This window comes from Cetorhinus maximus, chromosome 4, assembly GCF_964194155.1.
Source record: "Cetorhinus maximus chromosome 4, sCetMax3.hap1.1, whole genome shotgun sequence".
Taxonomy (NCBI): Eukaryota; Metazoa; Chordata; class Chondrichthyes; order Lamniformes; family Cetorhinidae; genus Cetorhinus; species Cetorhinus maximus.
The window spans coordinates 41,435,492-41,462,462 of NC_135882.1; the positions used below are offsets into that span (position 1 = coordinate 41,435,492).

A 26,971-nucleotide genomic window follows, 5' to 3' on the forward strand; every position below is an offset into this window, starting at 1 on the left:
AATAACCCTGCATTCACTCTCGCCCCAATAAAACACCACGGAATTTGAATGAAAGTGTGAAAATTGGTGACAGCTGATACAGCCACTCTCCCCGCCATACAATGTAGTTTTTAATAGTTTTAGAAAGTGGCAGTAGAAGGTAGCTAAACTGCAAATCCATTTTAAGGAGCCAAGAGCTCACTGGCGATCGACTGGGTTTCACGAGTGCAGTGACTGGCTGACAACTTCCATGAAGCAAAAACAACCCTCGTACATCACAAAACGGAGGGATTGTAAAGCATCCACCAAGAGGCCATCCAACGGGACTTTTTTTTGTAAGCCCTCACCCCGGGAAGTGCAATATTGTGAAGCTCTTAGCTCAAGCAAACGCGATTGTGGTAAACCATTTTTGTGCTCCACCATTTGTGCTCCTGAGACAAGAGTACAATGTTTATTTTTTGCAAAATCGTACTTTGTGCATCCAAGAAGCTATCGTTTTTGCAAAACGAATTAGCTTCAAATATTTGACTGGGAGCAGCAGGGCACACATTCCAACTTACAGTCAAAACCCTGGAAACTTTGCCGAGACAGACAGAAACTCAGAGCAATTGTTAAGTGAAGATGAGCATTAAGTTGGAGAAAGTTGAACTGTATATGCGGATACACGTGTTCAATGAAGGAAGGGCTGGGAGTTTGCATTTCTGTTTGAAAAAGCCCAGAGGAGCTGCCTGAGCCCGGAGCCCTTGGCCCGGGAAGTACAATGTCCAGGCCCGGACCCCAGCACTGCTCCCCGGGACTGTCCCGGGAGCTCCCAGATCTCGGCGAGCCTGACTGCGGGGAGCTGCGGTGGCCTCGGCTCGTCACTTTTTACAAGAACGGCGACCGCTATTTTCGGGGCAAGGCGTTGCGAATCACCCCCCACCGCTACCTGTCCCTGGAGGCTCTGCTGGGAGAGCTGAACCGCTGGATCCCCCTGGCGAATGGAGTGAGGCGGCTGTACAGCCCCCGGGGGGGTCGCACTGTGCGCAGCCTGGCCGAGCTGAGGGACGGTCACGGTTATGTGTGCGCAGCCTTCGAGCCCTTCCGCAGCGGCAGGTACGGCCAGGAGCAGCCAGGAGCCACAGCTGGCAGGACAGGTGAGGGAGGCCAGGGCTGGCAGCAGAGCACCAATGTTAGCCACGGCACTTTTCACACAAGGTGATAAATGTCTCTCGAGTATTGCGCTCGGTTCGGGTCCCCAGACTTCAGGGAGGATGTGAGGAGGGCCCTTGGGAGGCGACAGAGATGTGTCAGAATGATTCCAAGGTTGAGGGAATTTAGCTCCAAGGTTAGGCTAGAGAAGCCGAATTGTTCCCCTTGAAGGAAAGGAGATCGAGGAGCGATCTGATAGAGGTGAGCCTTCAGAAAGATCTCAATAATCTTGTCAATTGAGCCAGTATATTGGGAATGAAATTCAACCTAGAGAAATGCAACATCATGCAAATCAATAGTAACTCTTTCGAGTTATCAACAGATCGCATGTAACTCTTTCGAGTACATTCACAGTTCTTGGTTTCCGGGAGTGGGACATGAACCCACAACCTTCTGATTCAAAGGTGAGGGTGCTACTTTATGTCCTTCAGTACCCTAATCAACTACACAATGCATGATTCCCCCCATGAAGTTACTAATGAATCCTGTTACTCAGGAATCCACGTCCAAAATAATTTAAAGTGGAATGTACAGGTTCCATTTGCAGCCTCCAAGGCATCCAAGGTGTTAGGGTTTGTGTAACAGGATTTGGATCATTCTTCAACTACAGTGAAAGAAATGCTGTACCAGGCATTGGTTAGACCACACTTAGAGTAAGGAGTAGCTGCTTGGGACCCATATACTGCTAAAAACATTACCCTCCTTGAGAAAGTTCAATGCCAGGCAGCTTGCTTTGTTACAAACAATTACTCGTAAGATTCTAAGGTCTCCCATTTGGTCAGGTTTACAGTCTCCAGAATGGAAGAAAAGCCCATAGATTGACATGCCTGTATAACATTTTGAATGAACAATTAAATATTTATAAACAGTGCACTAAGCCCTAAGGTGACCAAGCTCGAAGAATTCATAACCAACAGCTCCAAATGTACACACTCCAACACGCTTCCGCTGCTAACTCCTTTTTCCCAAGGACAGTTAAGGACTGGAACAATCTTCCATAAACCTTAATCTCCATACTCTCTAAGGGTTTATTTAAGGAAAATCTGTTGAATATTTTTAATTAATGTGGCCATCAACTGCACTCATTATGCATCTCCTGTGAAAATGCCCTAGTGGAAGATTGTGGAGTTAATTCTTACCAAGTACCAAGTACAAAGTTATAACAGTTTAGATAAGGTAGACAAAGAAAAGCTGTACCATTTGCTGGTGGTACAAGAACTAGCAGACACAGATTTAAAATTTAGGACTGGGGGTGGAGGGGTGTTGTGAGGGAGAACTTTTTTACGGAGCAAGTGCTATAGAATGACCTGGATCTCGTTGTCTATGAGGGTGGTGGAAGCAGAGAGAGTAAATGATTTATATGCATTTGAAGGAAATAAACTTGCAGAGCGAAGGGAATAAAGACCATAAGAGATTGGAGCAGAAATTAGGCCATTCGGCCCATCGAGTCTGCTCCGCCATTTAATCGTGGCTGATAAGTTTCTCAACCCCATTCTCCCGCCTTCTCCCCATAACCTTTGATCCCCTTACCAATCAAGAACCTATCTATCTCGGTCTTAAATACACTCAATGACCTGGCCTCCACAGCCTTCTGTGGCAATGAATTCCATAGATTCACCACTCTCTGGCTAAAGAAGTTTCTCCTCATCTCTGTTCTAAAAGGTCTACCCTTTACTCTGAGGCTGTGCTCTTGGGTCCTAGTCTCTCCTACTAATGGAAACATCTTCCCCATGTCCACTCTATCCAGGCCTTTCAGTATTCTGTAAGTTTCAATCAGATCCCCCCTCATCCTTCTAAACTCCAACGAGTATAGACCCAGAGTTCTCAAACGTTCCTCATATGTTAAGCCTTTCATTCCTGGGATCGGTCTCGTGAACCTCCTCTGCACCCTCTCCAGGGCCAACACATCCTTCCTGAGATACGGGGCCCAAAATTGCTCACAATATTCTAAATGTGGTCTGACCAGAGCCTTATAAAGCCTCAGCAGCACATCCCTGCTTTTATATTCTAGTCCTCTTGAAATAAATGCCAACATTGCATTTGCCTTCCTAACTACCAACTCAACCTGCAAGTTAACCTTAAGAGAATCCTGGACTAGGACTCCCAAGTCCCTTTGCACTCCAGATTTCTGAATTCTCTCCCCATTTAGAAAACAGTCAATGCCTCTATTCTTCCTACCAAAGTGCAAGACCTCACACTTCCCCACGTTGTATTCCATCTGCCACTTCTTTGCCCATTCTCCTAACCTGTCCAAATCCTTCTGCAGCCTCAATACTACCTGTCCCTCCACATGTCTTTGTATCATCTGCAAACTTAGCCAGGATGCCCTCAGTTCCTTCATCTAGATCATTCATGTATAAAGTGAAAAGTTGTGGTCCCAACACTGACCCCTGCAGAACTCCACTAGTCACCGGCCGCCATCCTGAGAAGGACCCCCTTATCCCCACTCTCTGCCTCCTGCCAGCCAGTCAATCTTCTATCCATGCTAGTACCTTGCCTCTAACACCATGGGCTCTTATCTTACTGAGCAGCCTCCTGTGTGGCACCTTGTCAAAGGCCTTCTGGAAGTCCAAGTAGATAACATCCATTGGCTCTCCTTTGTCTAACCTACTCGTTACCTCCTCAAAGAATTCTAACAGATTTGTCAGGCATGACCTCCCATTGATGAAACCATGCTGACTTTGCCCTATTTTATCATGCATTCCAAGTATTCTGAAATCTCATCCTTAATAATGGACTCTAAAATCTTACCAACGACCAAGGTCAGGCCAATCGGCCTGTAATTTCCCGTCTTTTGCTTCACTCCCTTCTTAAACAGTGGGGTTACGTTAGCGATTTTCCAGTCCTCTGGGACCCTCCCTGACTCCAGCGATTCCTGAAAGAAAGCAGGGGAGTGGGACCACCTGGATTGCTCTACAGAGAGCCAGCATAGACTTGATGGGCCAAATGGCCTCCTTCTATGGCATACTGACTCTGACCTGTTTGATCATATGCAGACTTCCTGTACATTTATGGCCAAACATCAATAACCATCTCCTTGCACTCCAGGTGATTAAACACCACCCCTACACTGGACAACAGTTTCTTTTGTTTTGTAAAATGGTGATGTTTTCACTGTGACTTGTCTTGTTTATACAACTATCGGAGTTGGAATCAACAAGTACCAATATATTACTCCACAATAGCCTCTAATCTTTCTGCAAGAAACAAGAGGACATTTTCACATAGCCTAGTAGCAGTAGTGTGTTGAAAGCAATCCATCAAATTTGCCTGTTTCCTCATGTTGTTTGGTGTCAGCATAAACACTTAGCTGCAGGTTGCAGTGTTTCCATATTTTTGATAGAAGAAGAAAATACAAAACTTCCCAATATTGAAGCAAGGGAAAACTTTTGTTTTGCAAGTTGACCCATTCAATCTGGATAAATTTGAAGAAATATGTAGGGTTTTAATTCAGCACAGAACTTTCCCTTAAGGGTTTGTGTGTGTAATGTTCTCTCCAGTACATTGCTCTTTAATGAGTAAGTTAAGTGCCACATACTGTATAAATTATGAAGAAAGATCTACCCGATTTCTGATGTGTTGTAACTGATATTGGAAGCTAATACTGTGCGAAGCTTTCTGCTTCTTTTAAGTGGAGGTTAAGGTTATAAAAGCACTGAACCTATGTTCTCAAGGATATTTTCTGAAAAAATTAAAGTTGTTTTTGTAATGTCCATTTGTATTTTTGAGCTGGGTTTGGAGGGGGTTGGAGTGGTCGGATATGGAAAGAGGAGCTGAATTCCAATGTCCCTCACTGTTAGGGTTGATGTGCCTTAGTTACTCAGTAAACATTCCTTATAGTTGACTTGCCGGACACCGTGGGAACCAGTCCTCACTGTCCCCAGCTGGAACATTATCTGTGCTTAAAGACATTTTAATTTCCCCCACCCACTTAATGGAATTTATGCTGAAGAGTGAGTTGGATTACTCTGTTTGAGCCTTGTCAGCCTGCATTTTCAGTGTAAGAAAGAAGAAATTAAAATGAAAAGGGAAAACTTGCCTTCACATCACAATGTATTGGACTTACTTGTAGTTTTTTAAAAAAAAATTCCAGGAGCCCTTACCACCTGCATCAGTGGTTTCTTCCTCCTTGGGTATTATGGATGCTGTAATTTTATTGCGTTGAGTCAAAATTCTGTGATTGAACTTGTGTAGCACATCAGAAAATCACGATGTTTTAACTTGCACTCAAAGCTGACAAAAGATCAGAAGCAAGAAAGCATTTTGAGTTCAGATTAACATCTATAGTAAATATTCATAAAATGCAGTGTGATTCACTTTAATATCCTGGTATAAATATTGAACATTCCTCTTTTTTGCAATTATTCTGAGCATGCACGCAGTCTTTTGTTTCAGATCCAGCATTGATAACCAGGCCTTTGTTTTTGTCCAGAAATTTCAGAATTAATAGGCTGCTCCTTTTATTTCTGCCTTTAATTTTTTTGTGTCATTGGGCCTCCAACACTTAGGAGCAAGGCAGCTGTTGTTTGGATTTTGCCTCCCCATCATTTATTTTAATAATCAAAGGACGGCATATTTAGCAAGTGGCAGACAGAACATTTATCAGTAAGCCTGAAAGTTACAAAGCACAGATTGAGATGAAGATGCTATAGGATGCTCTGAATGAGCTACCTTACTCTTCAGCATCTTCCATCTGCATAAGATGTTGGACATGCAGCAAATCCAATCTGTTGGAGATGGGGTAGCTTCGTATGGTGCACTTTTGCTGATGGCTAGAGAGACCAATCCATGAGAAACAGGCTCTGCCACATATAAAGCGGTTATCGGGTGTTGTTTTGAGTTGTTGTTTTTGGTGTTAGTGCCTGTTGCCAAGCCGCTGTACCCACTGATTGTCATGGTGCCACAAACCGGCCCACAGGTGATGCCACCATTTCCGTCTGTCATCAGCTAGTGTCTCCCATGTGTGAAAATCGGTGTTTAGGGCCTTTATGTCACACTTGCAAGCACCCTTGAAGTGTAGCTTTGAACATCCTATTGGTCTTCTGGCTCTGGCTACCTCGCCATACAGGAAATCTTTGGGCATGCATCTGTCTTCCATCCAGCGAACATGCCCAAGCCTTATATTTTTTATTCATCCATGAGATATGGGTATCACTTAGTCGTAACTTCATTAAGATTGTGTCTTGCAAGATTTTTCTCTTAAAAGTGGATAGTGTAGAAAAAAATGCACATATATTCCATGCATATCTCTTTTGGACGAGTAACCAAACTGAAATCCTGGAATCATAGAATTTTAAAAATTCTTTCATGGGGCGTGGGCATTGATGGCAAGGCCAGCATTTCTTTTCCATCCCTAATTGCCCTTCAGAAGGTGGTGGTGAGTCACCTTCTTGAATTGCTGCAATCCATCTGGTGCAGATACACCCACAACACTGTGAGGAAGGGAGTTCCAGGAATTTGATCCAATTACACTAAAAGAACAGTGAAATAGTTCCAAGTCAGGATGGTGTGTGGTTTGGAGGGGAACTTGGAAGTGGTGGTGTTCCCATGTATCTGCAGCTCTTGTCCTTCTCGATGGTAGAGGCTGCCATTTTGGAAGGTGCTGTTGAAGGAGACTTGGTGAGTTGCTGCAGTGCATCTTGCATATAGTACACAGTGCTGTCACTGTGTGTTGGTGGTGGAGAGAGTGAATGTTTAAGGTGGTGGATGAGGTGCTGTTCAAGAATTCTACTTTGTTCTGGATGGCGTCAATCTTCTTGTGTGTTGTTGGAGTCCCACTCATCCAGGCAAGTGGCGAGTGTTCCATCACATTCCTGACTTGTGACTTCTAGATGATCGACAGACTTTAGGAAGACAGGAGGTGAGTTACTTGCCACAGAATTCCCAGCATCTGACCTGCTCTTGTAGCCACAGTATTTATATGGCTGGTCTAGTTCAGTTTGATACTGGGGGAATTCAGCTATGATAATGCTGTTAAATGTCAAGGGGAAATGGTTGGATTCTCTCTTGTTGGAACTAGTCATTGCCTGGCATTTGTGTGATGCAAATGTTACTTGCTCCTTACCAGCCCAAGCCTAAATGTTGTCTAGGTCTTTCTGCAAAAGGGCACGGATTAAGAGTTGCAAGGACACTACCCTGAGGAACTGCTTCAGCAATCTCCTGGGACTGAGCACAGAAAGAGGCAAGTGGTCTATCATATTTGTGCTGGCTCTTTCTAAGAGTTTTCCAACTGGTCCCATTCCACTGCTTTTTCAACATCCATGCAGGCTTTTAAAGTATGCATTTAGTTCTCTTTTAAAACAGAACATTGAATCTGCTTCCACCATCATTTCAGATAATACAATTTTGATTATAACAACTGGCTGCTTTTTTTAAAAATCAACTAATCTTCTACCTCACACTTTTGCCAATTATAAATCTATGCGCCCCGGTTACCCACTATCCTGTCAGTGGAAAGTTTCTCCCTATCTGCCCTTCTAATCACTTAAGAAATGTGAGTATCTGCTATTCATTTCCACTTATTCTTCTGTGCTAAGGAGAACAGTCCCTGCTTTTCTAGTCTCTCCACATAGCCCTGATCCCTGGTCCTGCCTTTCAGTTCAAATTAACGATCCATGGCTCTATTGGAAGAACAGGGAAATTTCCTAGTGTCCTGACCAATATTTATTCCTCAAGCCGCTAAAGAACAATTTAATTTGATGTTTTTATAACCTTGCTATTGACAAAGTGATACTCATAAAATGTACAACAACAGTATTAGCCCTTTGGAATAATTCATTAGAATGGAAATGATTTAGGATGGGAAGACATCTAGTATTTTGAATTATAAAATTAGTCCGATTTTTGAAAATAATCTTTGACCTTGAATTCAAAACACATATTTAAAAAGAAATAGTATTTATACTGTTCTGTTCTAATTTTATGTATTAAGGTTTTTTTTGTAATACATATCAAGAGTTGATGCAGAAATCTTACAATGGCTTAGCTGTACAAACACTGGGGATGACATTTGACTTGGGCAGCAGCACAGAATGGACAAGAGTAAATTGGGCGCCTATTTTACACTCACCCAAATTTTGTTATCCATTGACGTCGATGTTGAGGAAACTTGAAATGTGTAAAACAGGCTGTCGGGCTGCTATCACCTGATAGGTGCTACCGCCCTAGACTGATTTTGTACTGATTGTCTCTGAGCATACAGACTGGGAAGGTGAAAATTCAAGGCCTTGTGCCCACTGAACTGAATCAAGGGTGTACAATTAACTGCATTACCTCATACTGGATTAGGGTACTCATGTCCTGTGACCCTACTCAAAGTGTATGTATGAAATGAGAACAGGGCCAGGATAGCTTATAATGTTCTTTACAATGGGAAGTCTGTGGACACTCACCCACAGGCTTTGGTTATTCAGGGGAGGTAGCAGAGGGCGTGGCCACCTGTGGTTAGTATCGCAACAAAGGAGTCAATGTTGCCTGGGTGTGGATAAATCGGAGAGGACAAAAAAAGTTAGTCCAGTGATCATTGCCCCAGAGAAGAAGCACAAAATGAAATGTCATGTTTCTAAGCAACTGTTTGTTAGATAAATATCAGTAGGGGACCATTCATTGAACTGACCAGATATTTACTTCAGCTGTGCTCTGCCTAGGAGCCGAGAGTTTATTCAGAATGTGTAACTCTTTCAAGCACTCTGCAGACCCACAAGTGGATTTTTTATTAAATGGCTTTTTCGTCCCCGTGCAGAAAGCCATTCCAGATTTGTAAACTGATGGTCCATTTTGAAGGACTACTTGATTGGAGCATTTATTCCTGCTATTAATTTTGATGCTCTTCCAACTCAGGACAAGACAGATGGGTGAATGCTGATAAAACAGATGACTAAAATGCATCTATTCCAAGAAACATTACACTGCAAAATACTCCAGGATAATTCCATAATAGGATACTTGCGGTTGGCTGGTGTTTCCAGAAGAGTTTATGGGGTGATTTGAACAGAGGTGTTTAAATTGTGCAGGACTAAGACAGATTTGATGGGAACAGACTGTTTCCAGTGATTGACGGTTCTAGAACAAAAGGGCAATATCGTATTTAGGATGGAGCAGGAAAAGATTTCTTTTGCAGAGGGTTGTGAAGCTGTGGAATGCACTACCAGATTGAATGATTGATGCTGGGTCCATCAGGGACTTTCAGAGTTGGATAGGTGTTTGAAGGAAAGTGAATAAAGGGATATGAGATCAGCATGAGAACAGGGGATATGGACTACTGCTCATGTAGAGGATGAAAACGAACACAGACGACATGGGTTGACTAACCTGTTTCTGTTATCGTTAAACATAAATTGCACATATTTCAATATTCACTTGCTCTTGTAACATATCTTTTCAACATGATCTAGAATTCATGTATAGTTTAATTGTTGCACAGGAGTTCAGTGCAACTGGTTATAGATTAACTTAATTGTTTCACTGGTGACATAGGTTACACAATTCTCATGTCTTTGCTGGATGAACAGTGGTTACTTCATAGCAATAGTACAAATTACTTTTTCTTTGTTTCTCTCTCTTCCTTTGTTTTTCTCTCTTCCTTTTGTCTCTGTCTGTCCAAGAATATAATACTAAGTCTGTAAACTGTTGCATGGTATTATCAAACAAGCAGACAGAGAAACTTGCTAGTATCAAATAAATTGCTGCTCTTCTCCAATCCAAATTTCTCCTCCAAAGATGACAATTGTGGAGATTTTCGTTATTTTATCCTTCTTGCTCTCTGAATGAGCTCAACCTGTACCGCCCTTCCGTGTGCAGAGCCATAGCTATCCAGTTTAAGCACGGAGGGAATTTAAATACTAAATTAGAAAAAAATAATTTGGGAGAAAATGAGTGGTTGCATTCTGTGGAGGAGAAATTCAGGCTGGGTGGAGCAGAGAGGTTGGTTGGGCTGGGAACCAAGAGTGGGAAACCTATGAAAGAGTTGGGTGACAGAATTGGAAAGGAAAATAGAGGGCAAGGCTCTTCCGGACTCAGGAATGGCGGGAGAGAACATGTCTGAACCATTGAGAGACATTATTGGCAGAATTTTAGGGTCCTGCCAAAGTTGAAAACTGAGGTGGATGCGCCCAAAAATATTGGGGCTGGCCAGTGTGAGGATTTCCTGACCCCATTCCTGGTGCCGACCTTCTTAGATGAGGCAGGTTGGGACCTCCCAGAAGGGACCAGTATCCTTATTTCCCAGTTTTTACTGTTTTTCCCTTCTGGGCTGGCAAGGCTGCCCAGGCCCCATGAGGTGGGTAGCCAATTAATCTCATTAAGAGCCTTGTTAAGAGCACTGATAGGAAGCTGACTGGGGTTTTCCCCAAATGTGAAAGGGTACAGTTTGACTATCTGGAGGCAGGCACCCAGTGGAATGCCAGGGGAGGGGCAGTGTTCCAGGCAGGCCTTCCCGCCTGCCTGTGGGTTGTGGGTCAGCCAAATTCCACCCTGTATAGTAATTCCCTCTCCTACCTGTCCCCCTGGCTGCTTTTTTTTGGTTCTTATTTCCATTTTTAGAAAAGTTGGTGTGAGGGCATCTTCACATTGAAGCGTCTCCTCAGTTACTTACCCTGCTGCACCAATCAGAGGCCTCCAGCTTCACAAACCTGTGTGCCGGTCTTGGTTGTTCACGGAACCTGTTTCCAGTAAACTTAAGGGGGTGCCTCCATGAAAATCTCAGGTCAGCAACTGTTTCTCCCCCAAGGGTGGGTTCAGGACCTGGAAACATTTTCGCCTCCCGTTTCCCACCCTCAAAGCAAAAATTCAGCCCTATATGTTTGTTAAATTACATATTTTGTGGCTCACTCTGTATCTGCCTTAGTTTGTGTCTTTCTCTGTGTTAGTCGCTTACTCTTATGTTTGCTATATCTTTGTTACATATTTTTCTTCCCTCACTCTCTGCAGATTTTATTTTGGTTCCTTTCTTTTCTTTGATAAATAAGGGCAACCAAATGATGCTCATGCTACACCCTTCACTGCTGCGTCTGCCTCTCGAACTCTAATCCTTGATCACTGCACTGTTTGCCAATATCTTGGGCACAATAGCCCCTTTTGCTTCCAAACACATGCCAGTCATGAGTTATGTCTCTCCTGGCAGACGGCTGAAGCTGCTTCAGGTACTATTGTTGCCTAATTAGCTTTTCACTTGTCTGTAAAGGCTGCCTGGATTGTAAGCAAATAGTATTGAAACATGATGCATTAAATAGATCTCACTGTGTTCATTTGAAAAAAGGAGGTTACCTGTATACTGTTCAGCAGTTGCAGTCATTTGAGTCAAATTTGAGTAAGACAAGCTGGATAGAGAGGATGGTATAATAGGTTTAGCAGAGGAAGCTTGAAGTCTTTTGAGGAGCTGGCAGAAGAGCCTTCAGAGACTGGTTCTCTGTTGAGGTAGTGCTTTCAGAATAATCTGCAAATGGCAATTTAATGTGATTGAGTTTTATTACTTGTGTATTGTGAACAGGTCAGCTTCATTTCCATTATTCAGTGCTTTACTGCCCGTTGAATCCTGGAGTACATCACAAAATAATCAATGTTATATTTCTGAAGTTTGCTGAAATTAAATGGATTTAAACAGGCAATGGAGGAATTTGGCAACTGCAGAAAATTTGATAACTCTCAGAAATTACTGTGCATGATATTGTAATGATTTACCATAACTGCAGGGGTAGAGTTTAAAAAATCGCCAAGAAGTGCAGTTTAAACAATGGGAGATTGAAAATAAATCACTTGAATTAATTGTGACCCATGTTCCTGTCAGTTCAAATATTGACGATCATTTTCCGATAAATAATCAAAATCCAATCAAGGACTTCCTGACTGAATTATGATGCACTTAAGTAACCTCTTATTCTGCCCTCCTACCAAAGTGTTGTCACTTCACGAATTAATCTGGTAAGAAACCAAAACTATTCTGAAGCCTCTGGCACTGATGTCAGTGGCGTATTCACACTATTTAAGCCTGGTGTTGATAATGAAGCCAAAAGTGCTTTGTCCTAACTCCAAGCTGGGATTGTAAATCAGGTGTGATCCCTGAATTGGTACTGAAGCAGAGCGAGACCTCGTTCTAGGAAATCTTGCTCCCCTGATCAGGCCCAGACACTGGAGACTGAACTGTCTGCACACTGGCTAATTTCCTTTCCAGTTCCTGCCCCTCTCCCCTAATAGGTGCCAGGGCTGTTGGAGATTAATCACACCAAAGCATCATTAATACGTAGAAACCCCATTTATTACTTGTGCACAAGGGAGAACAATACAACGAGAGCTATTGTACCGTCTCATAGCAGAATACACACAGACCTGTTAAAAGCATTTTACGGCCAATCAGTAAATTTTGCACAAACCTATCCGCTTATTTGCATAAGTTAACTGACCAATCCATATAGTAGTAAATATTTGTTCCCAGCACAACAGATATTTCGTTTACGTAAATGCTTATCATGATCCCGATTACATTCGGCCTGAGAAAGAACAAAATGGAATGTCTCAGGGCTCATCCTATAACTGTGGTCAGACAAGATGGTATTGTTCTCAAGGTTGCAGTATTTTTCTCCTAGGCCTAGGCATATAATTCAACCTCCATTAACCCTTTTAGCACTAAATGGGTTCCCTATAGTTGTCTAGGCCACCACACTTCCCCCCCCTCCTAAAGGACAATCCACCACTCTTAGCCAAGTTCTGTGTATCCTAGTCGCCGGGCTTCATCCTCAATGGATTCCTGATTCCTGAGGAGAGGGAGGGAATAGATAACTGGCTTGCCACCAGATCTCTGAAGGTTCTGTAGTCGGCAGACAGAGCAGATTCAACAGAGGATGAGCTGGATAACAACATACAGAACAATGAGTAGGGCAAGACCTATGACAAGGTATTTGAGGAGAGTTTTGAAAAGGCCCCCAAACCACCCGCTGATATTAGGGAGCCACCCCCACCAGTCAAAGGATTTCTCCTGGGCAACTGTATGGAAGAGGCGCACTTGGTCCTGAATGAAATGTACATCAGTCTCAATCCTCTGGTCCTTGTTAATATAAAAACAACATGTTTCATTAATGGCTGCACAGACTCCCCCCTGCGCTGCTAGCAGGAAATCCAGGGCCATACGGTTCTGGAGGACAACCTTGGAAAGGGACTTAGTTTCCAACTGCAGACTCTCGATGGCGTCAACAGTCTTATTCTCAATAAGTTCCATTGTAGCGGAAATATCAATAATGGCCTTTTCCAGCTCTAAGACCCCCAGACCTGGGATGAAGGCTCGGACAAATTTGTGGAATCCGGTGTTGCGGGTGACAAGCGGGTTCCAGGTTGATCATTTATGATGCTTCACAGGCCCTAAATGATTGTGGAGTGAGTGAATAGTAAGGCTCTTGAACCCAAAGTCCTCAGGGACAATATAGCCAATGGTGCAGGTGCCTGCCCAATTGACAGGGAGAGTTTTGTATGCCCTGTTTCCACAAAGCAAGAATGAGCCATTGCAAACAAGGGTAGGGTACCAATAAGTGAAAATTTGGCAAAAGCTGAGTCGGTCCCAGACAAAAGAGTTCGTCTGGTCATACCAGTGGTCGCGGCAGGTCTGACTGAGCTGCAGTGCTTGCAGGGCCAGGAAGTCGGGGCAACCAGACAGATTTTTGTAGCTGCAAGGCCCAAATCCTTCAGTGTAGTAGCCAGTAGAAGTCCAGGTGGATGTGGAATTATTTAAGGTGAGATTGTATGATCGTTGGCAATCACACCCACCCCATTAAAGTATGTGAGTCTATTCTCAGATCTCGGGCCTGCGAAAGACACATCACCTCATTCGCCTTGCACTCCCAAAAGGTAGTCATAGGACCAGACTGGTTGCGGAACCGGAATCAGCCTTCCCGGTAATTATAATCAGCAAGGTAGACACAGGAACCCAATGGCAGCTCGCCCACCTGAGTACTACCCTTGGTATAATTTCTCCTGACGCATAGCCAGGCCAGCCCCTTAACAACCACAAAGGTGGGCTCCTGTCTCCAAATGGGCGCTTGATGGATGATGGCCCCTGTATTACCTAAGGACCATGCGGAGTCTGAGGGGAAAGCCAGAAAATGCATCTCGGAGGAGGAGGGGTTAACAGGAAAATGAGTACAAATCCAACATTTAGTCCAATTAACTTGCGAGGCTACAGCCTGCATTCGTTGAACCGCAGAATTGGTAGTCCATGCCCCCTCAAGGACCACGCAGGGCAGGATCCAAATCAAAGTCAGCATTCTGACGGCTCAGTTACCAAGTTCCTGCACAAGCACTTCCATCCGAGGTGTGCGTGGATCCACAAGAGTCGTCCTTCAACCTTCAGGGCCGTATGGGTGGTGAGCAGGACTTGGAAAGGCCCCTCCCATCGAGGTTCCAAACAGTTCTTTCTCCTGAGGGTCTTTACCAGGACTAGGTTCCCGGGCTGGTATTGATGGCAGTCTTTAATGGTGGGCTTTTTCTGAGCTTCTACTATCTGCATATGCAAGCTTTTGAGAGAATTAGTAAGCACTATACAGTATGTAATCATTCCCTCATCCATAGTGTGGATGTCCATTTCCCTAGCAGACAAAGGTGGTGCCACTGGGAGGCGCATAGATCGTCCCATTACAGCTTCATGAGGGGAAAGGGAGGTGGTACGGTTAGGGTGAGAGCACATAGTCATGGGCACCAGGGGTAGAGCTTCAGGCTATTTCAAACCGGTTTCCTCACATAATTTAGCTAATTTGTTTTTCAAAATACCGTTTTGTCTTTCCACTGCCCTAGTAGACTGGGGGTGGTATGGGCAGGAAAGGTGATGGTTGCATTGTAAGGCCTTCAACAGTTCCTTTATCACTTTAGTGATAAAATGAGGCCCATTATCACTTGATAAAATCTCTGGTATCCCAAACCTGGGTATGTATTCAGGCAACAATTATTTTGCAACAATAATAGCATCATTCCGTCGGGTGGGATATGCCTCCACCCATCGCGAGAACAAACATACTAGAACTAAAACATAATTATATCCCATACATTTAGGCATTTGTATAAAGTCTATTTGTAGGTGTACAAACGGGTTCCATGGCTGGGGTCCCTTACCAGCAGTCACTGTGGGCGTCTTGCCTGGGTTATGTCGTTAACAAAGCAGACATTGTGAAGCTATTTTAGCTGCCATAGCGAAAAACCCAGGTGCAAACCACATCTGCTGTGCTATTCTGTTCATCCCCCCTTTGCCCGCATGGGTAAATGATTGTAACATGCGGGCAATCCAGGGCAGGAGTGAAGCAGGGGCAACTGCACGGCCATCAGAAGAAATCCAGAGGCCATCAGAGCGTTGTGCGCACGATGCTTGAGTCCAACTGTTTTGTTCATGGGTAGATGCCTGCGACTGCAAGTGAATAAGATCAGTTAGACTAGCTATAGGAGAAGGGGTTGCAGCCTGGTAACAAAGGGGAACCACAGACCCAGTGAGACCGGCCGCGGCCGCACGGGCGGCATGGTCAGCCCTTTCATTACCGTGAGAAACAAAATCATTGCCCTGTGTATGGGCAGAGCATTTAATAACAGCAAGGGAGGAGGGGAGCTGGATAGCTGTTAAAAGATTAGCGATGAGCTGCCCATGGCGGATGGGGGTTCCTGCTGATGTGAGAAATCCCCAGAGTTTCCAAAGCTGGCCACAAATGTGTCACGCCGAAAGCACATCGAGAGTCAGTATAGATATTGGCCGATTGTTTGAAAGCAAATATGCAGGCTCATATAAGGGCAAAAAGTTCAGCGGCCTGGGCAGAGCAGGACGGTGGGAGGCGAGATGCTTCAATAACAGAGTAAGAGTCACAAATAGCATAGCCGATAAGTAAATCGCCGCTTGGTGATCGAGTAGAGAAGCCATCAACAAAAAGAATGAGGTCGGGATTTAATAGAGGATGATCCTGTAGATCTGGGTGAGGTAGAGTGAAGTGCTGGACAATAGTGGAGCAATCATGAGGCCCGCCATTTTCCTCCATGGGTAACAGGGTAGCGGGGTTGAGAGTGGTGCATCGTACAATAGTCAATGAGGGTCCCCTAAAAGGACTGTCTCATAGCGGGTGACACGGACAGCGGTAAGATATTGGGTAGCCGAACGGTTAAGGAGAGCCGCGACTGCGTGGGGAACATGTAGAACAACAGGGTACCCAAGGGTAAGGGACTGGGCGGCGATGACAGCAAGGTAGGCTGCCGCAACGGATCGAATACAGAAGGGATAACCGCGCGCAACAGGATCTAAGCAAGTACTGTAATAAGCAACCAGTCGCTGGGCATCTCCATGGGACTGGGTAAGCACCCCTAGTGAAAAGCCACAACGTTCGTGAACATAAAGGCGAAAAAGTTTAGTATAACCTGGAAGGCCCAGGGCGGGGGCAGAAATAAGGGCTGTCTTGAGGGCCGCGAAAGCGGCTTGGGAGTCCGATTCCCAAGCGAGGTCTTCAGGGGCTGAAGGGAGGGCGAGATCCTGTCAGGGCCTAGTGAGTTCCGCATAATTAGGGATCCACTGCCGACAATACCCCGTCATGCCGAGAAAATGAGTCAGATCCTTTTTAGCTCAGGGAAGGGGAAGGGAGATAATGCTGTTGATATGGCGTTTGGATAGGAATCGAGCAGGGCCGTCAAGAACATGGCCCAAATATTCAACATGGGATTGGCAAAACTGCAACTTTTCACGGGAGGCCTTATGGCCTTTACGGGCTAAGGCTTTCAAAAGGATGAGGGAGTCGTCGAGACAATTCTGCTCAGACGGAGAGCAAAGAAGCAAGTCATCGACGTACTGGAGGAGAGTAGAACCCGCCGGGGAAGGAGACATCGGCGAGATCAGCCTGCAAGGCACGGGAGAAAATGGTTGGGCTTTCCGTGTACCTCTGGGGCAACCGAGTCCATGTATACTGAGTTCCATAAAAGGTGAAGGTGAAGAGAAATTGAGAGTCGGGTTGTATGGGTATGGAGAAAAAGGCTCCACAGAGGTCAACAGTATAACAAGTGGAGTTAGGGGGAACACAGGTAAGTATGGTAGCCGGGTTAGCTACAACTGGATAGGCTGGGATCACGCAAGCGTTTACTGCCCGCAAGTCCTGGACAAACTGCCAGGTATTCTTGCCTGGCTTCCGCACAGGGAGTATAGGAGTGTTGCAGGGGCTAACAGTGGGAATAACAACTCCAGAGTTTAAAAGGCCTTGAAGGACAGGCTTTATGCCTTCCGTCGCTTCAGGATTAAGAGGGTATTGAGCTTTCTGAGGGAGGGGTTTAGAGGGATCCAAACGCACCCAAAAAGGTTCTGCTGATAATACCTGACCAACATCATTAGGACCCTTTGCCCACAAGGTATCGGGGATAGTTGCCAAGGCATCGAGGGAATCAGTGATTACACTACCTAGAGCATGGTGCTGAAAATAGGCAGGATACTCAAAGGGCATGGAGGGAAAAAATTGGATAGCCTGATCATAGATATTCAGGGAACCATCCATCAATTCCACAGATGATTGGGGACCTTTACACTGAAGGCGGTACACCATAGGACCGAGGTCCCTGGCCTGATATCCAACGGAGACACAGAGGGTAACATGAGGCGCAACATCTCAGGCATGAAAAAGCGGTAGGGCAGCTGGAGGAAAGGAAATGGAGGCAGCAACTCCTTCAGGTCCGACACAAAGGGAAGATACAGAAAGAACATAGCACTCACCCAGATGGCCTGTTACCTCACGGGCATACTGATGATCCGAGCAGGCAGAGTAGTGCGCTGTACAGTGAAGATCCCGAAGCCAGTGTTGTAGGGGCGGGTGGATGGCTATCGCGGCGGAAACACGGCGGTCGGTCAGAAGCCGGAGTAACACAGTCTTGAGTTTATCAGATAAATCACAGTGTCCGAAATTCCACCACCAAACGTGAGGATGACGCGAAGTTTCTTCTTGTAGAAGGCCGATGACTGTGGAATAAGTAGACTCGGGAACGTAAAGAGTGATAGAATTGTTAGGACAGTCTAAAGTACAACCGAGTTTTCAGAGGAGATCACGTCCCAAAAGATTGACCGGGACGTCGGCCCCGAGGAGGAATCGATGGGATCCTTTTCTTCCGTTCAGGTCAAAGGGCACCTCTTCGGAAATTGATAGTGAAAGCGGTTGTCCCGAGACCCCAACGACGGAAATGGAATCACTAGAGGGGTTGACATCAGGAGCCTCGACAGGCCGAAGGGTAGAATAAGTCGCTCCAGTATCAATGAGGAAATTCAAGAGACGGCCATTTACAGACAAAGGGATAGTGGATTCCTCAACGGTAATGAGAGGTAAAAGGGTGTGGCGACCCTATTGTGTTGAACCCCCAAATGGGTTAGCTACCGAGTAGGGATCGTTTGAGGGGCGGAGTAAGGGATCGGTTGAGGAGCTGGGGCCAGCGCCTGCTGAGGTGCCACCTGCGGCGGAACTGCAGGTGGCCGAGGGCAGGTACAGACCCAATGACCCTCCTGGCCACAGTTATAACAAGTCAAGCGGCTGCCCCCTCTTGGTCCTGTTTGGCGGCCATCGATTCCCCTGGGCACCCTGGTGCCAATTAGGCTGCCACATATTCCGAGGCCACATAACAGGTTGGGGTTGGTAATTATAAAAGTTGGGTGGCTGAGAAGCTAATTGAGGGGCAGCGTAAAATGCAGGGGCCGGTGCCAGCGCGGGCGCTGTGAGTGGAGCTGCAGGCGGAGGTGCAGTGGTGGAGGCGTCGCCACTGGAGGCGCTGCTACTGGTGCTACTGGATCGTCTAATATTGGGGCCATTATTCCTTTCTTTGGGGGTTTCTGGCAACGGATCAATTGGCGCTCACAATGTTGGAGGGTGCTAATAATTTCTTGAAGATTATCCTTACCTTCCCACCCAATGCAAGTGAGGGTAAAGGCTTTCTTAAGATCAGGCTGCAATCCCTGTACAAGAGCATTAACAAGAGCCGGAACAGAATCCTGAGGATTAACACCAGAACATTTTAAAAAGATGTTACGGAATCGTTCAACATAATCACAAACATCCTTGTCGGGTTTTTGCACTGTGCTGTGGATTTTATGCCAATCAGGATAAGCCTTCCGCACGGCTGCACAAATGCGCGGCCAGAGTTGTGCCTCCTGATCCGCAGTAAGAGGGTCAGGGCCAGGCGGCGGCCACTCACAATTTTCCCGAGTTGGTTGCCAACACTGGGTTCCCAGACAAGTATCAAGAACCATATCTACATCATTACAATTAGGGCTATGACATTTACAGAGAATTTCGAGTTTCTGTATAAACTTCTCAACCCCCTCGGAAGGCGTCCATGGACGGTAGACTTGCATCTGACCCCCAGTAGGATTAGGGTATGCTCTCACTGGCAGCTGCAGCGGGGTGCCGGAGAGCGAAGGGTCGGTTGGGAGGGCTGGATCTGAGTTCCGTCTCCGTTGGGAGCGGGATCGGGTTCGTACACCGGTAGTACTATCAGGTTCTGGCATTCCCCTAGGAGGCGGCAGAGCCGGCAGGGCAGCCGCAGCCAGGGGTGGAACCTGTTCATGATCATCATAAGGAGGTGGGGACCGGTAGACAGGCCAGTCCCGATCGCTGAGCTCATCATCAGACGGCAGAGGCACTGGGGGCTGCGCGGTTCACTGCGCGACCAGGATCCTGGATTTTTCTTTATGATCAATTTGCTTTCGCTTTTTCTCACATTCCTGACTCCTTTTCCTCGAGTCATCAGCCCGCCTCTGCGTTTCATCCTTCCACTGGACATACGCAGGCCAACCCACTTTCTTCTTACTTGATTTCTCTACTTCCTTTAAAACATATGCTAAGCGCTCAATTCTATCCCGATTAAAAGTTCCATCTGGTGGGAAGCTTTCTCCTTTAACTTGGGTCCACTTAACCCATTCAGAAACATATTGGCACTTTCAGGTCCATAATGGACATACACATAAGCATTTGGGGTTCCCCTTGAAGGGGGAACCTGGGGTTTCTTTGACACCATATTACCTATTTTTTTTTTATCTAATAAAAAAACAAAAGGCCAGTCCTTGGCGGGTCCTCGACCCCCAATTAACTACTAAAGTACTTTTCACCAATCAGTCCACTCACACGCTTAAGGGGTCCCGGACCCCGAACCGCAAACACGCACCCACACACTCAGTACCAACACTAGGGGCTCCAACCCCGAGTATATACCAAAACTAAATCTAAACTCCAGGGGCTCCAATCCCGAGTACCCCTTAAAACTAAATCTAAACTCCAGGGGCTGCAACCCTGAGTACACCTTTAAACTAAATCTAAACTCCAGGGGCTGCAACCCTGAGTACACCTTTAAACTAAATCTAAACTCCAGGGGCTGCAACCCTGAGTACACCTTTAAACTAAATCTAAACTCCAGGGGCTCCAACCCTGAGTGCACCTTTAAACTAAATCTAAACTCCAGGGCTCCAACCCCGAGTACACCTTTACACTAAATCTAAACTCCACGGGCTCCAACCCTGAGTGCACCTTTAAACTAAATCTAAACTCCAGGGCTCCAACCCTGAGTACACCTTTAAACTAAATCTAAACTCCAGGGCTCCAACCCCGAGTACACCTTTACACTAAATCTAAACTCCACGGGCTCCAACCCTGAGTGCACCTTTAAACTAAATCTAAACTCCAGGGGCTCCAACCCCGAGTACACCTTTACACTAAATCTAAACTCCAGGGGCTCTAACCCTGAGTACACCTTTAAACTAAATCTAAACTCCAGGGGCTCCAACCCTGAGTACACCTTTAAACTAAATCTAAACTCCAGGGCTCAAACCCTGAGTACACCTTTAAACTAAATCTAAACTCCAGGGCTCCAACCCCGAGTGCACCTTTACACTAAATCTAAACTCCAGGGGCTCCAACCCTGAGTACACCTTTAAACTAAATCTAAACTCCAGGGCTCCAACCCTGAGTGCACCTTTAAACTAAATCTAAACTCCAGGGGCTCCAACCCTGAGTACACCTTTAAACTAAATCTAAACTCCAGGGGCTCCAACCCCGAGTACACCTTTAAACTAAATCTAAACTCCAGGGGCTCCAACCCCGAGTGCACCTTTAAACTAAATCTAAACTCCAGGGCTCCAACCCTGAGTACACCTTTAAACTAAATCTAAACTCCAGGGCTCCAACCCCGAGTGCACCTTTAAACTAAATCTAAACTCCAGGGCTCCAACCCCGAGTGCACCTTTAAACTAAATCTAAACTCCAGGGCTCCAACCCCGAGTACACCTTTAAACTAAATCTAAACTCCAGGGGCTCCAACCCTGAGTACACCTTTAAACTAAATCTAAACTCCAGGGGCTCCAACCCCGAGTACACCTTTAAACTAAATCTAAACTCCAGGGGCTCCAACCCTGAGTGCACCTTTAAACTAAATCTAAACTCCAGGGCTCCAACCCCGAGTACACCTTTAAACTAAATCTAAACTCCAGGGGCTCCAACCCTGAGTGCACCTTTAAACTAAATCTAAACTCCAGGGGCTCCAACCCCGAGTACACCTTTAAACTAAATCTAAACTCCAGGGGCTCCAACCCTGAGTGCACCTTTAAACTAAATCTAAACTCCAGGGGCTCCAACCCCGAGTACACCTTTAAACTAAATCTAAACTCCAGGGGCTCCAACCCCGAGTGCACCTTTAAACTAAATCTAAACTCCAGGGCTCCAACCCTGAGTATATTCTGGCCAAAGCGGTCCAGGACCGCAACAACTAATCTCTTAAACACTTAAATAGATGACTCACCCTAAGAGTCAGCCACAGGCAGATCGCGGGTCAACGAACCCCAGAAGCCCAAATCGGGCTGCCGCGGACTGAGGCGTCCTTGAACTGCGAGGTCCTAACACTGGCGCTCCGTGACCCAACCCTAGGGGTTAGTCATCTCGGTGGAACCTCCAAGAAACTGTCAGAGATTAATCACACCTAGGCACCATTAATACGTAGAAACCCCATTTATTACTTGTGCACAAGGGAGAACAATACAACGAGAGCTATTGCACTGTCTTATAGCAGAATACACACAGACCTGTTAAAAGCATTTTTACAGCCAATCAGTAAATTTTGCACAAACCTATCCGCTTATTTGCATAGGTTAACTGACCAATCCATATAGTAGTAAATATTCGTTCCCAGCATAACAGATGTTGCGCTTATGTAAATGCTTATCATGATGCCGATTACATTCGGCCTGAGAAAGAACAAAATGGAATGTCTCAGGGCTCATCCTATAACTGTGGTCAGACAAGATGGTATTGTTCTCAAGGTTGCAGTATTTTTCTCCTAGGCCTAGCATATAATTCAACTTCTCCATTAACCCTTTTAGCACTAACTGGGTTCCCTATAGTTGTCTAGACCACAACAGGGCCTCATCCAGCACCATCATGCTTCAGAGAATCAGGCATGGGCTCTTGACTGCAAGGACCACCCTATGACCGATTTTGGATTTAGAGTTGTTTTGGAGCCTTGTACCACTCAAGCCCCATAATTTATGTAAATTGGGACTGAATGAGCCCTTGACAAGTTTCCAGTGTTGGGCATGGCTCTGCTGCAGCCTAAATCTCACTGATATTTGAGCACAGAGCCTTTCATTCTGCTCAGTAACAGTGCTAAAGCCAGCTGTAAGGAAATAACCATTGCTTGGCAGGCAGCAATTTTAACTTTAAGGAAAGTTGGACTGGATGTCTTTGCACCTGAATTCCTGCAAGAGTTGGGTGAGGACGATTGTCGACATTCTATGAGTCTTTTCTCTGGTGCCTCTATTCCTTGTAAAAGCAGAAACTGTGCCTTTTCTTGCAAAAGATAAAACAGAAAGACTTGCATTTATTTTGCATCTTTCACAACCTTGAGATTCCAAAGTCCTGTACAGCCAATGATCTACTTTTGAAGTGTAATCACTGTTATAATATATGAAGTGTGACAGCAAGCTCCCAGAAACAGCAATGTAATTATGACCAGGTAATCTGTTTTTTAGTGATATTAATTTAGGTATAAATATTGGACAGGACATGTGGGAGAATTCCATTGCTTTTTCTGAAATAATGCCATGGTATATTTTGCACCCAAGACAGAGCTTTTGTTTAATATTTTAATTAAGCACGTACATTAGTGCAGCACTCTCTCAGTATTGTACTGGAATATCAGCCTAGATCTGTGTGCCCATGTCTCTGGAGTGGGACTTGAACCCACAACCTTCTGTCTCAGACAAGAGCGCTACCAACTGAGCCACAGCTTTCATCTGCAGTCAAGTCTAAGGTCTGCCACTCTGCTTCATGTTGTTGTCTAAGTCATTACCTTTTGGTGTTCAGTGCAACAGTGTTCTTCCAGACCTCTGTGGTAATGAATACCGCATCAGCTAGTACACAGTCCATTTCTGCATTGAACAGGCGACTGACCCAACATCAGCCTGGAAAATTAGTTCTTCCATTTAGACAATGGCAATGCTGGAGAAGGTGGAAAACTTTCACCAGGTGGCTGCCTTTGCTAGATGTGTCAGAGAGTGCTGTAGATGCATGCATGTGGCTACCGGGCTCTTTCGCCAGAACCTAGCCACCTAAGCAAGGTTTGCTATTCTCAGTGCATGACCATTAGAATGTCATCCTGCATGATGATGCATAGTTTTCAAGGAGCAAATGCAATGCTTTGGCGACCCTCCATTCTGCACTGCCCTTGTACTTTGAATTTGAAAACTGAAAAAACTGGGCCCTGACTGAGAAACTTAGGTTATTCGTTGCAACCATAGCCACTCATGCCAGTTTAGAACATCATAGAGCAGTTGAGAGCCATTGCCCCACCTGAGACAGAGAGAAATGCACAATGGGTCTGCTGAAACAAGGTTTCATTTGATTTTCTTTCCTAGTTAGGCAATGCCTTGATTTTAAAACACTCACCCTTGGTTTCAGATCCCTCCATAGCTTTTCTCATGTCTATGTCTGTAATCTCCTCCAGTCCTACAACCCTCTATTGCCCTCTATCCCTCACCCTTTACTGGTGGAGTTTTTGTGGCTGATAATGAGCAGTATATTTCATGTAACTGAAATGTGATGTGCAAACTGAAATGTTTATTATGATTCAGTGGAAGTCTTTTGATAATGTGCAATCATTTAGTAGGTTTCGTGAACATTGATTGATCTACATCACTGGAATGTGAGGGGAACACATTTATTTTACATGTACTTACATAGTTAAGGCAACCAGAATTGATTTTTATTTTCCAGTAACTAGTCAAAAACATTTATTCCACTGCCTTGGAGCATATCTCTCAAAATTGCCATGTGCATCTGTCCCTTGGGCCTATATTCCAGCACATCATCTTTCCCACTACCTGGCAATGAAATTAAGAGCACCAAAATAATTTCTTCTGAAACAAGTAATACACCAGATAATACATTTTCTTTACTGCATAAAGTTTATAAAGCAGATGCTTTACAAATCCTGTGATGGTGGAATATCCATTGTAGCTTAATTCTGACAGGAATACAACATGGCCTGAATAAAATATTCATGTCTTGGGATTTATTTTGCAGGGATAGGCTTTCAACATTAGTCAAATAAGATTGAATACTTTTCACCCACAAGTAAGTCAACCTGCTGGTTGCAGATTTCAGGTCAGTAATAGATATTCTTTCAGGTTCAGCATTACTGATCTCTGCTGTAAGCAGTTCCTATGACTCTTAGGTTAAGGGGCTTAGCTATACAGCTTTGTATCTAGTCATATAATACTGTAATGCAGGGGCCTTGATAATTAATTATGCTACCACAATCACCAGACTTGCGAAAATGGAACTTATTAACACTTTGTCAAGATGACACCAGATATCATTTGATATTGTTAGTGTGTATGTAACGTGCAAGTGAACAGGGACACAGTGATAAAACTGGCGGTAGGATTGGCATCTCGAGGGTACATATTTTTCCAGTGTTTCCAAAGGAACTATTGCCCAACAATCTTTTCCCAATCATTCATTAAGTGAGTTAAATAGTGCAATCAAGTGACATCTACTCACCAATAATCTCCTCACCAACATTCAGTTCAGATTCTTCCATACCACGACCTTCATGCTTTGGTCCAATTGGCTGCAGTCTGGACCCCCAGAGAATCACCCAAAAAACTGGCAGGTGTACCCTTCAGCTTGTATAGCACCTTTATTATATACTCTCGTTTTTAGCTAAAGGACAAGAGAAGTGTTGGGAAGTGCTGACACACATGATACATCCATGATATGGCCATACTACGTAATCTTGATACTTTATCAGCTATCTTGATTTTTCTATATTTGACAGGCAAATGACCTTGAATAGCTGAAGTCTGAAGCAAAAGTGTATTATTAGTCAAGCAAAACTGGCTGCACACTCACCTTTACATCAGTATTGTAAAGGATTGCGAGATATCAGTTATATATCCACGTGACATTATCCCAACCAGATCAATTTCATTAGCTTGTATTGGATCACCAGGTGATGGATAACCACTGCTGAAAGACCAAGGATGTGAGGCATAGTTACCACCACAATTTCCTGGGTTGGTGGGGTCATCAGGAAAAAAATCAGATTTAACAACTTAAAAACAAAACCAATTTTGGTTGCTGTGGTGCCAGTCTCTCGTCCACCAGCTACCATGATGGTAAAAACCCGTTCCCAGATACGTGAGGTAGCTTTAGGCAACCTTCATTGCTCATTTTGGTGTATGCATGTGGGGATGATCCCTTCTTTTTAAATATACATGACTCATTGAACATAAAAGAGCCATAATTTGGCTTGATTTGGAATGTTTATAATAAAACTGACTGACTTCTCAATTTTAATTTAGTTCAGTGGTTATCATTATTTAACTTTTTAAAAAAGTTATCAGACAAATAAAGTTCATGTTATGAATCTGTGTCAGTAAATGTAGTAATTATAACTTTGATGAACATTAGGACTGTAGCTTTAAGAATAATTCTGTGTTGTAAGATCACATGATCTGTGTAAACCAATCAGTCACTAGCATGGGGAGCCTCTGTGGGAGAGTTCTTCTTTAGTTATGGAGTTCAATACACACATGTAGCTGCTGCTGCTGTCTTGTAAATAAAGTTAAATGTGTCCACCAAGAAAAGTTGCCTGAAAAATCAACTCCATAACAAATTGGCGACGAGGATAAATCAGATCCCAGCAATTGTGAGTATCTAAGATAATTCAAAAGAAAGCAAGATATACTCATCCGAGATGCCACAGTTTGCCAGAATCGATCCCTTTGAGCCAGCCACAGATGACTGGTCTCAATATATAGAACGTCTTCAGTTCTATTTTCAAGCTAATGAAATCACAGGGGAGGAAAGGAGGAGAGTGATTCTCCTGAGTATTTGTGGGAGCAAGACCTATAGTTTAATTTGAAGCTTGACAGCCCCCAGTGCCCCCGCTTCGAAGACCTTCAGTGAATTAGTGGACCTCGTTAAGCAACATTTTCAACCCAAGCCCTCAGTCACAATGCAGAAGTTCAGGCTCAATTCACAGAATAGAGCCCTGGGGGAGACCAATGCTACCTACGTGGCAAAATTAAAACAACTAATGGAATGTTGTGATTTCAGTGAGACCCTGAACGACATGCTCAGGGATTGTTTGGTGGACTCATAGACTCACAAATGTCTACAGTGCAGAAGGAGGCCATTCAGCCCATCGTGTCTGCATCGGCCAACAAAGACCTGACTACACTAATCTGTGGTGTCCATGAGGATGTTATTCAGTGAAGATTGCTGGCTGAAGTGGATCTTGATTTTAAGAAAGCGTTAGAAATAGTGCTTGCGATGAAAGCGCT

The 26,971-nt window shown here is 44.7% G+C and overlaps 1 protein-coding gene across 1 annotated transcript in view; it reads left to right on the top strand.

Moving 5' to 3' along the window:
• Positions 1–591: 591 nt before the first annotated feature.
• LOC144679582 (serine/threonine-protein kinase DCLK3-like) overlaps positions 592–26,971 on the top strand; it is a 108,099-nt gene continuing 81,719 nt past the window's right edge. Inside the window, exon 1 of the mRNA XM_078540100.1 lies at positions 592–1,115. Coding sequence (XP_078396226.1) covers positions 740–1,115 — 376 coding nt within the window. The 5' untranslated portion in view covers positions 592–739. The remainder of the gene's footprint in view (positions 1,116–26,971) is intronic.